The sequence below is a fragment of the Gorilla gorilla genome, chromosome 14 (assembly GCF_029281585.2).
Source record: "Gorilla gorilla gorilla isolate KB3781 chromosome 14, NHGRI_mGorGor1-v2.1_pri, whole genome shotgun sequence".
Lineage (NCBI taxonomy): Eukaryota > Metazoa > Chordata > Mammalia > Primates > Hominidae > Gorilla > Gorilla gorilla.
Genome location: NC_073238.2, coordinates 66,623,833 through 66,646,336, shown reverse-complemented (window position 1 = coordinate 66,646,336; position 22,504 = coordinate 66,623,833). Strand labels below are relative to the sequence as shown.

Below are 22,504 nucleotides of genomic sequence, written 5' to 3'. Positions count from 1 at the left end.
CTTTTGGAGCACTTCCTTTCTGGCACTACAAGATGGTCCAGACTCATCTTTACCTTCTCTGCCCCAGCCCCAAAATCATCCATTTCAACAAGGTTCCCACTGGTTTAGAAACCAAGATCTGGGTGCTGGGTGTGCTTGTTGCTCCTGGGGTGTCACTGCTTCTAGGCCCTCTCAGCAGACAGAGCTAGGAAGTATATGTGTGTATACTAACCTGTATACACTGTATAATTGTATATCCATCCACACATCTCTACAGTTATTTCTGTATCTCTCCATCTGTACATACATTAAATTAAGCATGGGTCCATACTGATGTCTCCAACTAACCCAGTACTACAAGGTTCATTCTAGCCTTCTTCTCACGCTTTTCTGTAACTTCTCTCCCTGACAATGAGAAAACTGGCTTGTACCATCCACCATCTGCTTAGCTGTTCAATCCTAGTCTATTTGTAAAGCAGTTTCCAAATCATTAACCCATACCCCTGGGAGAAACAAATTTACCAACTAAGGTACAGAGTTTATGTATCTTTCCTATTGTCTCATGGTTTCCAGTCAAATACCATTTCCCAAAATTACTTAGGTTAGCTCTTTGAAATTAGCTTACCACTCTCTTGAAGATTTTTTGAGTTAAAGCAGGCATGGATAGTTTTCAGGATATTTCCAGGTACTCAGCTTCCATATATACTGTATTCCATACCTCTTAGTCATCTTCAATCTTAGCATTGCCCAAGGGCATAAACATTTCAAAACCATCAAACAAAAAAACTTGAAATTATGTACAGTTACTGAGAGACTGGATAAGTATTGGATAATAAATCCTTTTCAAAATCAGAATGGCTTATGGGGTTTTGCTTTTAATAAAATTTCAGAAGACTAATGGAATTATCAGTTCATGATTATAAACCAGTTTTGGTGACAGATTATGATTCTTGAGACACAACTAGACAAAAATTGAGGGACACTTTTAACAAAACTTTTCATTACTATGTACTTATTTCTCAGCACTTACAGCCTTAAGAAAATGGAAGAGAATCAGTGTTAAACTTCCTTGTAGCAAGAAGTTAGCATTCATCTATGGATACAGGAACTAACGGTGCATGGGAAGCCCATCCAGGTCTTAAAGAGATGAATTTTCAATACAATTTTATTTTTTATATTTAATAATTATCAGTATTGTGATATATTTTATTGTGATCAATTGTGTAGTACTAGTAATTTTAACAATCCAGAAAAAATAAAGTTCTATGAGCAGGAAATATAAATTTCCATTTATATACTTCTTTCAGCAGTATGATAGGATGATCAATAAGACTTTCAAGTATGAAAAAGATAACGGTTAAAATTCTATCAGGAAAGTAGAATGAAGATATGATTTAATGAAGCATGTCTAAGAATTCTAGGGAAGAAATTTGGGTGTGGTCACTGATACATGTAATTAAACAAAAACAAGTAGATCATATACCTACTAATATTTTGAGGGAATTTCACTGCCAAAGAAACTAACATTGGATATTCCAACTGCTAAACAACTTTTGGACTCCTGTTACGGGCTGCATTCACCCCCGCCGCGGCCACTCCCAATTCACATACTGAAATCTAACACCAATAACTAATAATGAGACTATATTCGGAGACAGAGACTTTAAAGATGCAATTAGATCAAAATGAGGCCTTTAGTTCAGCCCTAATCCAATTTGACTAGAGTGCTTACAAGAAGAAGAAATTTTTTGTGGCGGGGACGGGGAGGGGGCGGCGGAGAGATGATTTTAAGAAGGAAAAGTAATGATGTAAACTTACGATTTTTGAGAGGTTTTTGTGGGGCTTTTGTGTGTGTGTGTGTGAGATGGACGATGGAGGGTACCATATTACTGTAGTGTTTCGATTCAATTGGATATATTTAACTTGCGTCACTATTTACAATTGCTGAAAATTACATTTTTTTCAGCTACTTAAACATTTTAGACAGCAGCTTGATGGGCAAATCCAGAATGGGGCAGGATGGGATGGGCACTGGGCGTGCGTGCAGACGCTTGGGCAGCGCTGGTTTGGTTAGAAAGTCCCTTGGCAGGCCGCCGCTGTGGCCCAAAGAGTAGGAAGCCGTTCCAGTCTCACGTCCACCTTTTGGCAATATTTGAGACCTTGTACAAGAAACACTCCTCCTGTCTCAGTTTAGCTCATTTGTAAAACTGGGAGACTACTGCCTTGAGGGGTTGTAAAGAAAAGAGAGAACGTTTGCGAAGCGTCTGGTGCACCTTAAGCAAGAGCGGGGAGCGCTACTGTAGACTGCAAAGCAAAGGAATCCCGACCCAAGGCAACGGGACGGTTGCGGGGTGACTCTGCCGGGTCTCCAGACTCCCTGGCGCCTGACCCTGCCTCGAGGTGGACTGGTCCCCAGGCCATTCCAGACCCGCGCTCCGCCCGCGTTTCCTTGCGCAGCTCCGCCCCGGCCGCAGGGAGGCGCAGCGGCCCCGGGAACCCGGATCCTTCCGGGACGCTTCGTTGGCCCCGCGGAGCCGGCGGAGCAGGTACGCTGCAGGGGCCGCCCTTAGTTCTTGCCCGGAGCCGCCACAGGGCTTCGGGAGCCGGGCAGGGTGGGGGAAAGGGATGGAGTCTCGGCCTGGGGCGGCGGGGGCGGCCCAGAAAAGGCCTAGCGTCCTAGGCTGTGTGGGTGTAGCGTCCAGGGCGCGTCGGTCTCTATGGCAACGCTCCACACGCGGAGGTCGGGTACGGGTAAGCGTCTTGCCACCCACCCGCGGCCGCTTCCAGGGGCGGCCCTAGGGGAGAAGGAATTTTCCTAATTTGGGGGCTTCCACCCTTTGGTGCCTCCTGGGCGGGAGGGTCGCGGGCCCTCAGTTCCCGGCGAGTCACCCCCGGCCCCAAGTCCGTATGCGTCTCTCTCAGAACCCGATCCTCCGGTGTCTGCAGCCTCTCCCGGCTGCGGAGCTGGTTCCCAGCGCCCTGCAACCCAGTACCGACTTCCTACCCTGACATGAAATTATTCGAAAACAAGCCCCCTGCTCACCCCATTAACAACAACAACAAAACTGTATTATGCCCTAACTGTAGCATAAAGAGGAAATAGAAGGAAAGCAATAAGTAAGAAAGTACATATTTCAATCTGAAAATGCTTGGCACTACTACCCTTGGAAAATGTAGAGAAGTAGCCAGTAGCCGCGCCTGGGGAGTCGCCTGAACGTGACGGCAGCAAATGCAGATTGTTGGGTCTCCGGGACCAGGAGCAGCGTGGCCAGTGAAGCGCGTGGTTTTCCCAAATGGTGAACAATTCTTGGTAAACCTCCAAACCGAAGTGCAATGAAGCCTTGATTTACATGTAGTTGCATTCCTTGAAAAAAAAAAAAGTGTTCATTAAAACTGCAAAAATATTTAGCATTTCGATGTAAAATAGAGTTTGGTTCTAGCCACAAACGGATTTTTCCACGCACAGGAATGTATAGGAAGACTCTCCAAGATTGTAGGGCCGCGGGGTAATCCTTTATTGTGCGGGACTGTCTCTCGAATCGCAGAATCCTACCATCTCAGGCCCCAACCACCTGTAAACCTCATGCCTCTGAATCTTGGGGAAACAGCTTCCCCACCCCCATATATTTCCAGAATTCCCCCTAGGGGGCAGTACGTCCCCACTAAGAAAGGCTGAACTATGAAAGTGCACAAGCCTGAGGACATTCCTGCTTTATAAAGGTGCGAAACACCGGATATAGTATCTTTCATTCTCAGAACAAACTTGCAAAACAGGTATTGTTATTCCATTTTAGAAATTAGGAAAGTGAGGTTTTGCCAGGTTAAGTAACTTACCCGAGAATACAGGGCAAAAGTGTATCAAAGCTGAGCTATGACCCGTGTCTGACCAAGAAACTCTGTCTCATTTCAGTTGTTATCTGTGGCCACAAGGAAAGTTATTTGTCTCTGTCTTGGCAAGGCTGGGAGGAAAGTTTTAGCTAAGTGAGTTCTTTTACACTTTAGTCATCCATTTTCTGACTTTGTTAGTCTTTATGAGACGTGTGTGATAAATTTACATTACTCTTAATTCCAGGAACCTCAGCCCATTGGAGACCATGGATAAGTACGATGTGATTAAGGCCATCGGGCAAGGTGCCTTCGGGAAAGCATACTTAGCTAAAGGGAAATCAGATAGCAAGCACTGTGTCATAAAAGAGATCAATTTTGAAAAGGTAAAGTTAAGAAGTTCAAATTTCTGTTAATTTTCAGTGGGATATTCAGCTGGCTTTTAATCCAATATAAAAAGGAAATTTTTATTTTTTATAATTTCGAATTTTAAGCCATAATTGATTTTTGTTAATTCAGCCTCCTAAGTCCATTGTCCAAACAGCAACCAATGATCTCATTTTTAAAAAGAGGCTGGACGCAGTGGCTCACCCCTGTAATCCCAGCACTTTGGATGGCCAAGGTGGGAGGATTGTGTGAAGCCAGGAGTTCGAGATAGCCTGGGCAACATAGCAAGACCCTGTCCCTGCTAAAAAAAATTTTTTTTAATGAAAATAGAAAAGAAATAAGATCCCATCTCTGTGGCTCCTATGGCCCTCCTTAGGGTGCCCTGCAAGGCCCTGTGAGATGCCAGCCTCCTCTGTTGCCCTGACTTTTCTCTGTGGTGCACTTCCTCTCTCCTTATTCAGGTCCTCTACAAGGGGTTTTCTGCAAACATCCTAGCTAGAGTAGACCCCCAGCCACAATCACACCTTATCACCTTATCACACCACCTTGGTTCCTGGTTTCTTTTTTGTTTTGTTTTCTTTTTTTTTTTTTAGACGGAGTCTCGCTCTGTCACCTAGGCTGGAGTGCAGTGGCATGATCTCGGCTCACTGCAATCTCCACCTCCGGGATTCAAGCAATTCTCCCACTTCAGCCTCCTGAATAGCTGGGACTACAGGTGCATGCCACCATGCCTGGATAATTTTTTGTGTTTTTAGTAGAGATGGAGTTTCACCATGTTGCCCAGGCTGATGTTGAACTCCTGAGCTCAAGTGATCTGCCCGCCTTGGCCTCCCAAAGTGCTGGGATTACAGGCTTGAGCCACTGCTTCTGGCCTGGTTTATTTTCTTACTAGCATGTATAATGCTCTGCAGTTACTTTGCTCTCTTAATTATTCATTTGTTTATTGCTTGTCTTCCTCAGTATGCAGAACAGTTCCTGTCACATAATAGGTGCTAAACACATTTATTGAGTGCACTGAATGAATAGAGGAAAACCATATGTAATTGTTGGTCTAATGATTTTGGAATATAAATATAGCTAATTAAAAATTAATAATTTTTGCTAAATCCACCTTGGTCAGTGTTTATGTCACCCTCTTTAGTGATATGTTCATTTCATAATATATTGGGACAACAATGTCCATTGTTTGCTAGAATTAATTCTAAGGCAAGTCTTGTTGGTCAGCTTCTAGAGGATTTATAAATGAGAGTAGCATAAAAAGTTCCATACAAAGTGTGTGCAAAATGGACTACCCAAGTTACACCATATGAATATACTTAATGCCATTGAATTGTACACTTAAAAATTGTTAAAATGATATAAATTTTATCTTACCACAAAAAATTGCAAGAAAACCTACCCAAACTTAAAGCTCAAGAGTAGATGACTGGCTTCCAGGGATAATGATTTATTTCCCAATATAGGTCTCTTTTTGTGAATCCATGGCATATTCATAATAATGTCCTCTTATTCTAGTGGCCCGCAGTAGCTTCCTCCCATGACATTATTCTGCTCACTCTCTTTTGTTTATCTGACTGCTCTCCTTCAGGCTTATCTCTGTCTTCGCCCTGTGTATGTCCTCAACCATGTGTCCTTTTCTGATTTTCTTTTTCTGTCCATTGTCACCTAAACTGCCCCACTTCAGTGTTTACCAATAAGTAGATCTCTCTTAAATCTCTGTCTCTACCCCTGGCATCTTTCAGTACCCTAGTTCTGCATTTCTTCTGCCAGCTAGATAACTTCAGGTAATATCTGTGGTTTTGTTTTGAGGTGGAGTCTCGCTCTGTCGCCCAGGCTGGAGTGCAGTGGTGCCATCTCGGCTCACTGCAAGCTCTGCCTCCCAGGTTAATGCCATTCTCCTGCCTCAGCCTCCCGAGTGGAACTACAGGCGCCCGCCACCACGCCCGGCTAATTTTTTGTATTTTTAGTAGAGACGGGGTTTCACTGTGTTAGCCAGAATGGTCTCAATCTCCTGACTTCGTGATCCACCCGCCTCGGCCTCCCAAAGTGCTGGGATTACAGGCATGAGCCACCGCGCCCATCCAACATTTATGTTATTAATCTATTGCTGTGTAGCATATTACCCCAAACTTAGTGGCTTAAAGAATAAACATTTATTATCTCAGAGATCCTGTGCATCAAGAATTTAGGATGACAATCATTGAGACCACCTTGGAGGCTCGGTATCACAATTGTACCCAAAAACAAGTATTAATAGTGATTCTTCCTTGTTGTAAGCAGACCCACTTCACCTCCTATGTGCTGCGCTGTATTAATGTCATCAGTGTCCTTATGGTTGCCAGCCTGAAAACCTTGGGATCATTTGTGAGCTTATTCCCTCTCCACATTCAATTATTTGGCGAATACTGTTGACTCTTCCTCTTCCTTGAATTTGCTTCAGTCCTTTTGTCGAGGCCCTGGGTCACTTGGATCCTTCAAGTGGCTCCAGCCCAATTTTGATAATGCTCCAGCCATGCCCCCAAACCTTCACTGGGACAGAGGCTGTAAAGAAAGAGTTGCCTAGGTTTGACTACATAAAAATAGAAAACCTTTGTATGTCAAAACAAACACTATAAATAAATTCAAAGAAAACTGAGAAGGTGCCAAAAATATTTGCAAGTATTGACTTAATGGTGTTAGCCTTTTACTAAATCAATAAAAAGATAAAATCCATATTTGAAGTCATCATACAAAAATTTGAAACTCAGTAGAAAACTAAGAAATTAGGAGTTTATTCAAAGAAAAACCCCACAGATAAACAGTTAGAAAACAAATGTCCAACAGTAGGTAATTTGTTAAGTAATTTATAAAAAACTAAGTGGCTATTAGAAATCATGTTGTAGGTGAAGCATTGACATGGGAAAATTTCAATGTTTGCAATGTTTGAGAAAATAGTAAGTGTAAAATAATATAATCTTTGGAAAAATATATATATTCTCCATATATATGTATACCTACAAATATGTTCATATATGTACAAAGAAAAAGAGACACAAATTGTTATTATTAAGGTAGAAAGTGGGGTTTGCCTTGTGCATTTTTTTTGAGACAGGATTTCATTCTGTTGCCCAGGCAGGAGTGCAGTGACATCATCATAGCTCACTGTAACCTTGAACAAGCCATCCTCCTGCCTCAGCCTCCTGAGTAGCTAGGACTGCAGGCATGCGCCACCACACCCAGCTAATTTTGAAATTTTTTTTAGAGACAGGATCTTGCTATGTTGCCCAGGCTGGCCTCAAGTGATCCTCCCACTTTGGCCTCCCAAAGTGCTGGGATTACAGGTGTTAGCCACTGTGCCTGGTCTGCCTTGTGCTTTTCTATTGTTTCACTCTTCAGAGAAGTTTTGAGACCCTCTCTGATTTGCTCCAAAACTACCGCTCCTATCACATACCCTACTTTTTTTCCCCACTCCAGCCTCTGCATTTGCTTCTGGGGCTACTTCTTCCAAGGTCGTTGCCTGCTGATCTCCCAGCATCAAGATCCCACTTGTTCAAGGCTGAGCTCTACCATACCTCCAGAATCCTCCCACTCTAAAGAATTTATCCTTCTCTGTAAACTTGCATAACTTTTATTGGAACCTCTGTTATAGTACTGACTGCTTTCTTTCTGGACATGCTTTGGCTGTTTATTTTGTGCCTTCTCCTCCTTATTTAGCTGTAATATGTTCTGTGAGGACTGAGTCCATGTGCGTTTTGTGCTGGTATTCCACACAGCACCTAATGCTTGGTGCCAGGAGATATTCAATAACTTCTTATTGGATAGATGATTCACTGGACAGATGCTTTCAGGCCCTCTTGCTCTACTGTGAAGCTGGTATATACTTAGGAATTATAAAACCATTTTAATTCTATGTAAAGAGAAAATATTTGAGAGGTGAATCTCTGTAAAAATATGCATTACTGCATTTCATAGCATCTCTCCCATTCTTTAGTATAATCAAAAATTGACTATATTTTTCTAATAGAGCACCAATTTTTCATCGCTTTACTCATGAACTACTCTTGTCACTATGCCATAAATAAGTAGAATCTTATATTAGACCTCATTATTCTTGTTTTCCCGTATCTCTTTATGTTATCGAATTTGCCTATAACATCTGTCACAATATTAACATTTATTACTTCTTTCTTCCTATCTACTCTCATGTAGTTTTTCATTACTTCTTATCTAGAGAAATTTATATTTCTTCTCTCTAATGCCTCCCTACTCCCTACACTAGACCCCAGAACTAAATTGCTTGTTTTCTTACAGGTACCAAAAAGCTAATATTTCTCTTATCATCATACCATTATCAAACGTGTTCTTTTCCTTCTGGGCTCAAATAAAAGTGTTTTATCTTTCCTCAATTGTGAAAATAAAAATGTTCATTGTAGAAATTTTGAAAAGAGCCAAAGGAGAAAATAAGACCATTTAGAGGAAAATAAAAATAGCATATAACCTCTTTCTTAATCACTATGAACATTTTGCTGAATTTCTCTCTAGACTATTTTTAATGTATAAGTATAAAAGTTATTAGAATGATTGGTGTCATGGTAGATATACTCTTTTTTTTTTTGAGACGGAGTCTCGCTCTGTTGCCCAGGTTGGAGTGCAGTGGCGTGATCTCTGCTCACTGCAATCTCTTCCTCCCAGGTTCAAACAATTCTCCTGCCTCAGCCTCCTGAGTAGCTGGGACTACAGGCGCGTGCCACCATGCCTGGCTAATTTTTGTATTTTTAGTAGAAACAGGCTTTCACTATGTTGGCCAGGCTGGTCTCGAACTCCTGACCTCGTGATCTGCCTGCCTCGGCCTCCCAAAGTGCTGGGATTACAGGTGTGAGCCACTGTGCCCAGCCCAGATATACTCTTTTGTAACAGTTTTTTATATTAGCAATATGTTGTGAATATTTCCTCATCTCATTCAATATTTTTATATAATAAAATGTTGTCATTTAATGATATTAAATGTGTTGACACTAATGATAAAGGGACCACCTGCAGGGTGTCCATTATATGTCACACCATCCTGGGTGTTTTATTATGTATATCAACTCAATTTAATCTTCACAACCACTTAAAAGGTAGCTCTCATTACTCTCACTGTACAAGTGAAAGAGCTGAGGCTAAAGAGGTTAAGCAGTTAGCTCCAGGATGCACAGTAATCAGCAGATCCGTCTAAGTCTTTCTCTGCTCTTTCCATGATACTACATTGCCTCCCTTTATTTTTAATGACTGCATAGCATTAAAGTGGTAGCAGGTTAAAAATACCATAATTTAGCTGGGCATGGTGGCAAGTGCCTGTAGTCCCAGCTATTCTGGAGGATGAGTTGGGAGGATCCCTTGACCCCAGGAGTTAAAATCCAGCTTAGACAACATAGCAGAACTCTGTCTTAAAAAAAAAAAAGCTAGCAAAACACCCCTGTAATTTATTTAACTTTTTCTATTTTCAGATAATTACATTGTTTGGTTGGTTTTTTGGCTACGATTCAATAACATTTAATATGTAAAGTATGATTCATTTTTATTAAACAAAACTATGTATATATGCTTGCCTGTATATGCATGAAATAAAAAGCTCTAACTATTAACAACAGTTATCCCTAGGGAATATAGTATTAGGTTGGCACAAAAGTAATTGCATTTTTGCCATGAAGAGTAAGGTTACCACCTATGGGCTTTCATCTGTGGGCTAGATGAGAAAGAAAGAGGGAAGTTTCACTTTTACCTTATTCACTTCTATTTGACTTAAAACAAGCATGCATTATTAGAGTAACTTAAAAACTAGCAATAAAACACTGTAACAAAGTCTTTTGTATGAGAACTCTTCTGTACACTTTTATTATCTTCTTTGGATAAATTTCTAGAAGAATTAGTCAAAAATAGGAACATTTCCCTCATGCCTGTAATCCCAGCACTTTGGGAGGCTGAGGCAGCTAGATCACTTGAGGCCAGGAGTTCGAGAGCAGCCTGGGCAACATGGTGAGACCTCATCTCTACTAAAAATACAAAAAATTAGCCGGGTATGGTGGTGCTTGCCTGTGGTCTCAGCTACTCAGGAGGCTGAGGTGGGAGGATCACTTGAGCTCAGTGGGCAGAGGCTGCAGTGAACCAAGATCATGCCACTGCACTCCAGCCTGGGTGATAGAGCAAGACCTTGTCTTAAAAAAAAAAAAAATTTCTTCAGCAGGATACAGACCCCCCGCAAAAATGAACATTTTAAAGATTCATATTATATATTGTAAAACTGCCTTCCCAGAAATATTTTATCAATTTGTGTAGTTTTACCAGAAATAAATGAGTGTCCATTTTGCTGCTTTCTGGCCAATAGTGGTTATTGACATTCTTTTCATCTTTGCCAATTTCATACATGGAATACTATATTACATTTTGTTTTAGCTTTTATTCCTTTTTTTTTTTTTTTTTGCAATGGAGTCTTACTCTGTCACCCAGGCTGGAGTGCAGTGGTGTGATTTTGGCTTACTGCAGCCTCCATCTCCCAGGTTCAAGGGATTCTCCTGCCTCAGCCTCCTGAGTAGCTGAGACCACAGGTGTGTGCCACCACGCCTGGCTAATTTTTTGTGTTTTTAGTAGAGACAGGGTTTTGTTATGTTGGCCAGGCTGGTCTTGAACTCCTGGCCTCAAGTGATATGCCTGCCTCGGCTTCCCAAAGAGCTGGGATTACAGGCATGAGCTACCACACCCAGCCAAATTTTGCTTTAGTTTTTATTCCTTTGATTACTGCATGAGATTGAATATTTTTTCTATCAGCCATTTTTATTTCTCTTGTTTTTTTCGAGTTGACTATTCTTGTACTTTGCTATTTTTCTGTTGGGGTGTTTGCCTTTTTAAAAATTATTTGCCATCAATTTTTATATTGTAAATATGTTTGTCATATATGGTACAAATATTGTATCTTAACCTTTTGTTTGTCTTTTAATTTTGTTTATAATATTCTTTTAAATAAATAGTAGTTAGGAATTTTTTAAGTTGCTAAATGTATCCAGCTGGTAGGAGTAATTTAGCTGTTTTTGTTTTGAAACTCCTATGTACTGACTATACAATTTAAATTGGGGCAGGAAACACTGAAGCTTAGAGGGGTTAAGGAACTTACTGAAGGATCCTTCAGCTGAGATGTAGGGAAGCTAGAATTGAGAATATTAATTTTTAAGAAGTTCTTAAGTCTAAATGAGAATGAGAAATCTGGCCAATGTTGAGGACCTCTAATGGGTGGAGGCCCCGTGGACATCAGAAAAGCGGGGCAGTCAGGGGCTGGAAGTCAGGGTAGAAATGACAAGTCAGCAAAGCATCAAGAGTGAGGAAGAAAAAGTAGAAATGAGGTGTGGCCACTGGTACTGGCACCAAACCCCTTGGCAAGTATTGTCTATAGGTGAAAGTAGAACAAGAAAATACACCCATATACTTCTAAAACGAGGTCATGCAAGACAATTTTTATTTGAAAATGAAAAATGTAGTCATCTTAATACAAAATTTTACTGGCCTGATTTCTGTGGGATATGACACATTTTCTTTTTTTAGATTTCATTTGTTTCTTCTCAGCAGTGATTGCTCCTGGAATGTTGCATTTTTATAAAGAATTCCTTTGCTACTGAAAGATAGATATTAAAATGTGGCTCCATATGGCTAGATAATGAACACGGTACCACCAGTCCAACTTTTAATATAGCAAAACTTCACCAGAAATATTTATTTTCTTGATGATGATTGTCAACAAACCATTGATGAGATGTAGGGTACTCTGCTAATTCTAGAAATGTTGTTTCCTGCCATTGAAAGATCGTTTTCAAAGTGACATTAAAAGCCAGTGAAATCCTAGAGAATTTTAGATGGAAATGAGCAGAAAGCATGTTCTTGAAACCAAGTTAGCTTTATAGACTACTCTGTCTCTTAATGTAATTTAGATGCCCATACAAGAAAAAGAAGCTTCAAAGAAAGAAGTGATTCTTCTGGAAAAGATGAAACATCCCAACATTGTAGCCTTCTTCAATTCATTTCAAGGTTTGATTTTCTAATATTCCTTAAGTATTTTTATAAAGTATAGGCATGTTGACATATGTAAAAAGATTTGTTCGTAAGGACTGTGTATAAATTAATTTTTGTAAATGGGTCATTTCCCCATTTACTTAAATTGCAGCTTGAGACGTCCTCATTATTGCCTCTCTAGTAAGTTTTTGTAGACGGCTTTCTTATGTTTTCTTGTTTTTCTGCCTCTCCTTAATTCTCACTCTCCCAAAAAATTAATGACTGGCTTATTAGCTTCTTTGCTGTAGTAACAACCCCCAAATTTAAGTGACTTACAATAAGACACATCTATTTCTCACTTAGATTACATGCTAGCTGTGGTGGGCTGGGGTCTTGAGTCTGGGGCCCAGGCTGAAGGAGCAGCTCAGATAAGGAACCAGCTGTTCTCATAAGCAAGAGAAGAGGGGAAAACACAGAGCCCACCACACTATCACTCTCAAAGCCCTGCTAGGATGTGTGTGTTTGTGTGTGTGTGCTGGGGGGTACTCTGTTTACATGAGATCCTGCATATCCTTAGGCAACAGATGGGACTGTGTAATCCTCTTACAGAGAGCCAGCAAACAGCCACGCACCATAGCCTAGCACACTGCCACGGAGAGGGGGAGAACTTTAGGGAAGGAAGTACCTTCCTCTGTACACCTGAATACAATTCTGCTGACAACTTTAGGGAAGGAAGTCCCTTCCTCCGTACACCTGAATACAATTCTGCCTCCACCCATCACTGTAGTCCAAAGGTAAAAAATAAATAATAAATGAAGGAGCGTTGGTCAGACAGCATTCATTCACTGAACTGATACTTATTGAGTGCTTACTATATGCCAGGCATTGTTCTAGGTGTCAGAAATATAGCAGTGAACAAAGCAGATGAAAATCCCTGTTTTCATGAAATTTATATTCTAGTGGGAAGAGATAGACAATAAACAAATCTACAGTATGTCAGGTGTGTCTTAAGTTGTGACAGGGCTGTATGAGCTGACAGTTTTATGAAGGGTCATTCCCCAGCCCAGCCCCCAGCGCAGGGCTGTTTTAAGACTGATAAGTAGTTCATGGAGCAGAAGTGTTAACCTCAATATCTTCAAGCATCATCAGTTGGGTAAAAGTCAGTCAATAAATAAATACAGCCACTGTGTCTCGAGTATGTAAACTGTGCAGAGCACTGTGTTCTTTACTGATTAAAACCACTACATTCAAGGTACTTCTGTGTGTATGGCCCTTCTTTGGTTTCTGGGTATTTAAAAAGAGCTCTTGGGACTCTTCTGAGGTCTTCCTGGGAGCAGAACAGTACACATGGTCTGGAATTGGGTTGCTTGGAATAACTTTCCAGGAAAGCCACTGAATAAAGTGCCCTGCATTCCTGTCCATTGGCTACTGATAATGCTATAAGATGATCTTTCTCTTCTTTATTTTGTTTGAGGTTATTATTGTGACTCTCTGGCTAACTCCTACTTATCCTCAGGCCTTTTCTGAACTCACAATTCAAATTACAGCTCCCTTTGGTTCTCTTCCACAGCAGTTGTACTTACATATGTCTATTTATATAATTATGAATTTGTTTCATATTTGTCGCCCTTTACATGGTAAACTTAATGAATTTTGGGGCTCCATCTGTTTTGCTCACCACTTGATCCTTGGCATGTAGCACACAATGGCTGCTCAATACCTATTTACTGAATGAGCAAATGGGCTGGACCACTTTTAGAGACTGGAGTATTTCCTTATACCATGTGAGATTGATTTTTGAGGACAGTTTACCACTGGAAGCTTTTGCAGAACTAAGGTCATTTTTACAGTATACATAACCTCTGCTGTGTTTGTTGATACTGTAAGTTTACATTTTCTTATGACTCTTTTTAAGTAGAGCACCCCTGTGCTTAGGAAAACTAGAGCTATTGTGATGCCTTTGAGTTTGCTTCGCTGATTGTTGGGACTTGAACTACTGAGCTTATCTAAAAGCCTCAGAGGCCTTGTAGCCTCTGTCTTTTAGAGAGTGTAGGTAAAGGCTTGTTTTCCCTCAAATCACTTATCTCTGATCATAAGAACCATGGCTCTAATGTTTGTCTATAGAAAATAGAATGTTTTGGCCGGGCGCAATGGCTCATGCCTGTAATCCCAGCACCCTGGGAGGCCGAGGCGGGCGGATCACCTGAGGTCAGGAGTTCAAGACCAGCCTGGCCATGATGAAACCCCGTCTCTACTAAAAATACAAAAAAATTTAGCCAGGCATGGTGGTGTGCGCCTGTAATCCCAGCTACTTGGGAGGCTGAGGCAGGAGAAATGCTTGAACCTGGGAGGCAGAGGTTGCAGTGAGCTGAGATTGCGCGACTGCACTCCAGCCTGGGCAAGAAGAGTGAAACTCTGTCTCAAAAAAAAAAAAAGAAAATAGGATGTTTTTATTGGTTTGAAGCAACATAAGAAAAATAATGAGAATGTAGTGATATTTTCCTAAGACTAAATTAATTCCATGTAAATTCCATCAGTAAACATTCATTAAGTGTCTGTTATATGCCAGGCATGTTCTAGGTCTTGGAGATATATCAGCAAACAAAATAGGCAAAAATTCCCATGCTGTTGTATTTGTTTTCTATCACTACATAACAAATGAACACAAATTTAGTGGCTTAACAACAACACCTATTTATTATCTCTTGATTTCTGTAGGTCAGAAGCCTGAGGTTGGCTTAGCTGGATTCTCTGCCCGGAGTCTCAGCTAGTTGAAATCAAAGTGTCAGCTGGGACTGTTATCTGTGGCTCATGGTCCTCTTCTAAGCTTATTTAGGTTGTTATAGATTTCATTTACTTGCAATTGGGGTAATTGGATCATGGCTCACTGCAGCCTTGAACTCCTGGCCTCAAGTGATCCTCTCGCCATGGCCTCCAAAAGTGCTGCGAATACTGTGCCTGGCCGGAAAGAGCTCGTTTACATTTATTTAAACACAGAGTTTTATTTTATATTACTCTAATGCACACATAAAAAAGAAAATATAAGCAAACAAAGTTGGTTAAGGTATTCTAAAAATTATTTAGGCAGTGAAAACATTAAGCCTGCTGGGTCTACAGCAAGTGATTGGAAGATGCCAATGTCTGTAAGAAACAATCTTGATTTTTTTTTTTTTTTTTCCGAGACAGTCTTACTCTGTTGCCCAGGCTGGAGTGCAGTGGTGTGATTACAGCTCACTGCAGCCTTGACCTTCTGGGCTTAAGGGATCCTCCCACCTCAGTCTCCTGAGTACTGGGACTACAGGCATGTACCCCCACACCTGGCTAATTTTTGTATATTTTTTCTTTATAGAGCCAGGTTTTCGCCATGTTGCCCAGGCTGGTCTCAAACACCTAAGTTCAAGCAATCCACCTGCCTTAGCCTTGGCCTCCCAAAGTGCTGGGATTACAGGCGAGAGCCGCTGTGCCAGGCCCTTGATTTTTTAAAAGTGCATTTTAGAATGAATTATAATAATTGTTTAATAAATGTTGGAATTTGACAAATAAAAAGGTTATTTAGTGCCCCTCAATTGTTTTGAAGTGTCAGTGATCCATGAGCTTTACAGCAGATGGAAAATTTGAGAGCATAAATGATTTTTCCAGACACTTCCAATAAATATAAAATTAACAGTGGCTAATGGGGAAAAATCCTTATTTTACAGTCAGATAATGCTAATTGACATTAAGTAGTTTCTTTTCTTTTTTTTTTTTTTTTTGAGACGGAGTCTCACTCTGTCACCCAGGCTGGAGTGCAGTGGCGCAATCTTGGCTCACTGCACCTCCACCTCCCGGGTTCAAGCAATTCTCCTGCCTCAGCCTCCTGAGTAGCTGGGATTACAGGTGCCCGCCACCATGCCTGGCTAATTTTTGTATTTTTAGTAGGGACAGGGTTTCACTATGTTGGCCAGGCTGGTCTCAAATTCCTGACCTCAGGTGATCCACCCACCTCGGCCTCCCAAAGTGCTGGGATTACAGGCATGAGCCACTGCACCTGGCCAGTAGTTTAAGATATCTCTGTTGGCCGGGCGCGGTGGCTCACGCTTGTAATCCCAGGACTTTGGGAGGCCAAGGCGGGTGGATCACGAGGTCAGGAGATCGAGACCACGGTGTAAACCCTGTCTCTACTAAAAATACAAAAAATTAGCCGGGCATGGTGGCGGGCGCCTGTAGTCCCAGCTACTCGGAGAGGCTGAGGCAGGAGAACGGCGTGAACCCAGGAGGCGGAGCTTGCAGTGAGCCGAGATTGCGCCACTGCACTCCAGCCCAGGTGACCGAGCGAGATTCCGTCTCAAAAAAAAAAAAAAAAAGGTATCTCTGTCATGATGAATTTTTAGTCAGTTTTTCACCAAAAGCCAGTGTAAGGTTGAGTGAGTTGAAGGTTGGTGAAAAGGAAGTGAGATGAAATCCTGTCTCCTTTGTTTCATTATTCTGATTCTTCCATGGTTTTGAAATTGCCATCCCTTCATTGCTGTGGCAGACCTTTTAATGACTGAGCTTCAATGATAAGAAACATCAATTCTCCTAAAAGTAACACATTCCTGAAAATAACCGATCTCTAGATATTAAGGCATATGGGGAAGCATCTTCTCAGAACCCTTCCTAGATCTCCAGTCTTACTTGCATGCGCTTTCTCCACACCCTCCAGCCTACAGACTTCTTCACAGCACTTTTCACCCAATGCTGAGGGACTCCCCAACTAGACTTCGCCTCCTTAACAGTAGAATGGATGGCTTCTTTGCTTTTTATTCCTACACAGCATTCCTTGCTTTTGCATGTCCTCAATAGAAGTTTGTTAATAAATGAATGGATCGTCTCTTAAAGAAGAGAGGAGGAAAAATTGAAATATGTGAAAGAAGATGCATGGTTTGTGAATTAGAAGCAACCAAGGGTAGACACTGCCAGGTTACTGATATCCACGGTAAAGTTGGTTAGGGTACTTTAAAGAGTAGGATAGCAAAAGATAGATATTTGGCAAGAGATTTTGGCATTTAGTGGGTACTACAGGGGAAAATGTTATCAACAATTGCTTATAAGACTGATTTTGGCGCGTATGTTTTGTATTCCTTCGGGGTTTTTTTGTTTGTTTGTTTGTTTTTAATGAATCCACTCAACAAACATTTAAGCCCCTTTGATGTGCTAACTACTGTTTTAGGTACAAAAGAATGAAGTGTAGACAAACAAGTGAGTAGAAATCCTTCTTTTCTAACAAGATCCCAGCTGTTAGTTGGTTGGTTAATGAAGAAAGCTGGTTAGAGCAGGAAATCATCTGTTTTAGTCTATTCCAGCAGCTATAACAAAATACCATAAACTAGGTGGCTTATAAACAGCAGAAATTTATTTCTGGCAGTTCTGGAGGCTGGGAAGTGCAAGATCAAGGTGCAGGCAGATTCAGTGTCTGGTGAGGGTTCACTTTCTGGTTCATAGATGGTCCGCCTCATTGTGACTTCACATGGTGGAAGGGGAGAGGGTTCTCTCTTGGACAGCAATCCATTAATGTGGGCTCCACCCTCATGACCTAGTCACCTTCCAAAAGCCCTATACCTCCTAATACCATCACTGTGGGGGTTAAAATTTCAACATATACATTTGGGGAAGACAAAGACATTTAGATCCTAGCAATTATACAGACATATTTTAACATAAGAAGACGTAATCATCCTTTGAGTGGAAATGGCCAGAAAAAAAAAAAAAGAAAAAAAATTTAAGGAAATTACAAGCATTTGTCAAAGGATAATTTCTTTTCTTTAATACGGAGCAGGTGTTTGTGGATAATCTGTCCACAATCCTTTTAGAAGTTTTCTAGTTATATTTCATTCATTTCATTCAACATTTAGGTCAATGGTTATTTATTTATTTATTTTTAAACTCACTTTTACTGAGTCCTCCAAAATATTCAGGATAGCTTTTGGAGGAATAATCACATCTTTCATTTTCTATTCATATTTCATCAGTTTATGTAATAAAGACAAGAATAACTCACTACAGTTCAAGAAAATTCAGAATTATAGTTGGTAGATTATGAGTCCACTGACTATAGTTCTGAATTTTCTTTCTTATGTAAGTTATGTGTCTTATTTAGAATTTCTAGTTTCTTTTCTTTAATGTGGAGCAAGGATTTGTGGATAGTCTGTACATAATCCTTTTAGAAGTTTTCCAGTTATATTTCATTCATCCCATCAACATTTAGGTCAATAGCTATTTTTTTTTTAAAACTACTCACTTTTACTGAGTCCTCCAAAATATTCAGCATAGCTTTTGGAAAATAATCACCTTTCATTTTCTATTCATATTTCATCAGTTTCTGTTACAAAGACAAGAATAAATGGCGTAAACATATTTGGGAAAAAACAAAATGATCTTGGTAAGATTCAGTTCAATTGGTAAGAGCAGAGGTACTTGGACATACTAGAGAGCCTAGTAGTATTTAGTGGTAACATTGATGGGGCAATAGCAATGGAGAGTGTCCTGTAATCTAGTGAGTGGTTTAGGCAGAGGTCAGTTATAAGAGTTTCTATTGTATTCAACAACGTAGATAAATAAGTGCCATATAAATATGGCTTTATGCCCAAATTCAAGAAGGGGCTATTAATTCTTCCTGGGGTGTTATGAAAGAGTCACAGCTGCTATTTTTACAGCAGATTTCTAACCTCTCAAAGGAATGTATTAATAAAAATAGCCAACATTTCTTAAACTCTCATTATGTACAGGCATTATTCTAAGCATCTGACATGGATTAACTCATTTAATCTTTCCAACAATCCAAAGAAGAAATTTCTATAATATTTCCATTTTACAGATGAGGTAACGAGGCACGGAGAAGTTAAAGTGACTTGCCCAGAGTCACAGAGCTAAGAAATATAAATGGTATAGTGGAATTAGAACCCAGTCCATCTTGATTCCACAGCCAGAACATGACTGATAAATATCTGAAATCCTTCCAGCACCAAATGATTCCTTTTCTTACAGAGAATGGCAGGCTGTTTATTGTAATGGAATATTGTGATGGAGGGGATCTCATGAAAAGGATCAATAGACAACGGGGTGTGTTATTTAGTGAAGATCAGGTAAAAACTTCTAATTTGCTTTTTAATTTTATGTATGTGTGGTGGGGGGAGAATTAAATTTATAATGTCATAAGTAGTAGACTATGTTGATATAAAGCATGTGTTTTGGTAGAGAAATTGAAACCATAAAATAGTGGATCAATATTCTTGGTAGATTCAGTCCAGAACAAGTTTGCAATTGAACTTAAACTGAATTGTTTTTTAGAGAGTGAGATTTTCTTGAGAAAAGATAGTCTGTTTGGAAAATCTCATGTAGGATGCCTCTGAGATAAGTCTTCATGGTTAAAAAAAAATCTGAATGTGAGTGTTCCTTAGCCATTTAACATGTAACATATTTATAGCTTCACTGTTTTCTCTTTTACCATTTGGTGCTCTGTTTAAAACTAGATATCCCACTTTGCTAGGGAGGATAGAAGCTTGTCTTGGCAATGCCTGTTTAGTTTCATTGGTTATTAAGAGGGGGAGATAAAAGATGAAGAATAATGGCCTCTCCCACTTTCTCTTTGCACAAATGTATTTCTCTTCTATACTCCAAGCCTCCCTGGAACCCTCTTGGGAGTGGTACTCATGAAGGAGACAGGTTTGTATGTGTGGAGAGGAATCTGAATTAGCTCCTTTATGATTGATGGTAAGGCCATTGCCTCAAGAAGCACACAGGAAAGGCCCACCATCTTTCCTTTGGCCATTGTTTCTTTGTTCTATTTTAGCATGTAAGAGCATCATGCCCATATAATTTCCTCTTAAAGTTGAATATTTTCAATATATGAAGGATTAAAAAATCAATATCTCTAACTTCTGTAAGATTAATCAAGCATTCTTTGTATGCTCATTTATATTATATATTAAATTCCATATTGATAGAAACTCTTTTTTCTTATCTAGGTATTATTTTGCCACATTTTATAAAAATGCTTCTCATGACAAAATTTTGAGTTACATTTCTTTTTGTTGGGAATGAACTAAAATTACAACTGAATATTAATGTCTGGAATATAGCTTTATTCCTATTATTTTCCTCTTTCTGTATAATTTGGCAGACAAAGAACCAGTGAAATTTTAGAATAGTTTAAATAAATCTCTGTAGGCATAGAACACATTTTCATAAAGAGGCTCATGGTCAACAGATAAAATCAAATCATGACTTAGAAATAAAATTAAACTTCAAAGATAAAGTATTTGTTGGTTTTATATTAGATATATCGATATTTTATTACAATTCCTAACCTCACAGATCCCCCATTTCTTCCTCTTTCTCTCCCCACCCTTGTCACCTTCCTTCCACTGTAAAGGAAGAACCAATGGCTCCCAGGTTATCAGGAAACAGGGCTGCTTGTGTACTATTCACGATGCAGTTAGCACCCCAGGGTTAAGTAGGAAAAAAAGAAAATCATGAACAGCATGCCTCTTTCCCTTGCTTCTACTTATCTTTTTCTGCATGTGGAATTTCCCTTGATTTTATCAGTGATATTTGGATTACTTTTCTGTGCCTCCATTTTTTTAGTTGTAGAATGAAAATAATAATATGATAAAGTGTACCTATTAACTTCATTCCTATAAATACACATACACTATATGTGTGTATGTGTGTGTGTGTGTGTATAATTTCTTTCTTTTTGCATGTTACCATGAAGGCATTTCAGTGACTACCAGGCTATTCAATGGCTTTGTTTTGTGTTCTCTCTATAGATCCTCGGTTGGTTTGTACAGATTTCTCTAGGACTAAAACATATTCATGACAGGAAGATATTACACAGGGACATAAAAGCTCAGGTAACAGCTCAGAGAGAAGACTAAGACAGAACTGATCTTTTCTTGAAGTACCTCAAACAACATGACATTTTCTCCATTTATAGAACATTTTTCTTAGCAAGAACGGAATGGTGGCAAAGCTTGGGGACTTTGGTATAGCAAGAGTCCTGAATAAGTAAGTACTTTGAAAATAATTTTTCTTTCTAGTCAAAATAGCCCAAATATGTATTTTTAGGTATCATGGATTAAGAAGATATTAAAATCTTGGTTGTCTAAATAATTTTAGGTAGCTTTATGTAAATGCATTACATCAGATGGTACTTTGAGATTAAAATTCTCAAGATAAATTGTGGTGTAATAGAATGATGTTGCTAATATTCTGTAGTGTGATTCCAGTTTATCAAATATGGATGTGACTGTAATACGCATAAAGCTAGAGAGAATATAGTGAAATAGGCAGGTTTACACTTCTTAATGAAAAAAGTCAAACTCTGTAAAATATTTGAAGAGATTTATTCTGAGCCAAATATGAGTGACCAAAGGTCCATGCCTGTGACATAGCCCTCAGGAGATCCTAAGAACATGTACCCAAGGTGGCCGGTCTACAACCTGGTTTTGTACATTTTAGGGAGATGCAAGACATCAATAAGATGTACATGGGTTTGATCCAGAAAAGCAGGACAACTCAAAGCTGGGAAGAATGGGAGGGAGCTTCCAGGTCATAGGTGGATTAAAAACTTTTCTGATTGGCAATTGATTGAAAGAGTCTTTCTGAAGACCTGGAATTAGTGGAAGGAGTGTCTGGGTTAAGATAAGGGGTTGTGGAAATGAAGGTTTTTATTATGCAGATGAAATCTCCAAGTAGCAGGCCTCAGAGAGAATAGATTGTAAATGTTTCCTCTTATCGGATTTAAAAAGGTGCCAGACTCTTAGTTAACTTTTTCCTGGATCAGGAAAAAGCCTTGGAAAAAGAAGGGAATTTTCTTCAGAATGTAGATTTTCCCCACAAGAGATGCCTTTGTAGGACTATTTCAAGATATGGACAAAGAAACATGATTTGGGGTAAAATATTTTGATTCCTTTCAGGCCTGCTATCTGTCATGTGATGTTATACTAGAGTCAGGCTGGACTTTGGTATCTTATTGCTACAAGGAGTCTGCTTTGTCAGTCTTAAGGTCTGTTTTAATGTTAATGCTGGTCAACTGTGCCTGAATTCCAAAGGGGAGGAGGAGATAATGAGGCATATCGGACCCTGCTTCCCATCATGGCCTGAACTAATTTTTCAGGTTAACTTTGGAATGTCCTTGGCCAAAGGGAGGGTTTATGAGTTGGTTGGGAGGCTTAGAATTTTATTTTTGGTTTACACACTTTCTAACAGAATAAATTGGTGCACCTGTTTGGAAGACAATTTGGTGGCAATATGTACCAAGAGATTTTTAAATATTCTGTTTCTGGGACTTTCTTCC

The 22,504-nt window shown here is 39.8% G+C and overlaps 1 protein-coding gene across 4 annotated transcripts in view; it reads left to right on the top strand.

Annotated features, from left to right (window-relative positions):
• The first annotated feature begins 2,507 nt into the window (after window positions 1-2,507).
• The window catches only part of NEK5 (NIMA related kinase 5), a 96,092-nt gene continuing 76,095 nt past the window's right edge, over window positions 2,508-22,504 (top strand). Inside the window, exons 1-7 of one of the 4 annotated variants that reach the window (XM_055359898.2) lie at window positions 2,508-2,525; window positions 3,890-3,960; window positions 4,052-4,190; window positions 12,129-12,225; window positions 19,192-19,289; window positions 20,976-21,059; window positions 21,143-21,213. In XM_055359898.2, the coding sequence (XP_055215873.2) occupies window positions 4,074-4,190; window positions 12,129-12,225; window positions 19,192-19,289; window positions 20,976-21,059; window positions 21,143-21,213 (467 nt within the window). In that variant the 5' untranslated portion in view covers window positions 2,508-2,525; window positions 3,890-3,960; window positions 4,052-4,073. Of the gene's footprint in view, window positions 2,526-3,889; window positions 3,961-4,051; window positions 4,191-12,128; window positions 12,226-19,191; window positions 19,290-20,975; window positions 21,060-21,142; window positions 21,214-22,504 lie in introns of those variants that run through there. The other 3 variants (XM_063697617.1, XM_063697616.1, XM_063697618.1) reach the window with 3 other exon arrangements.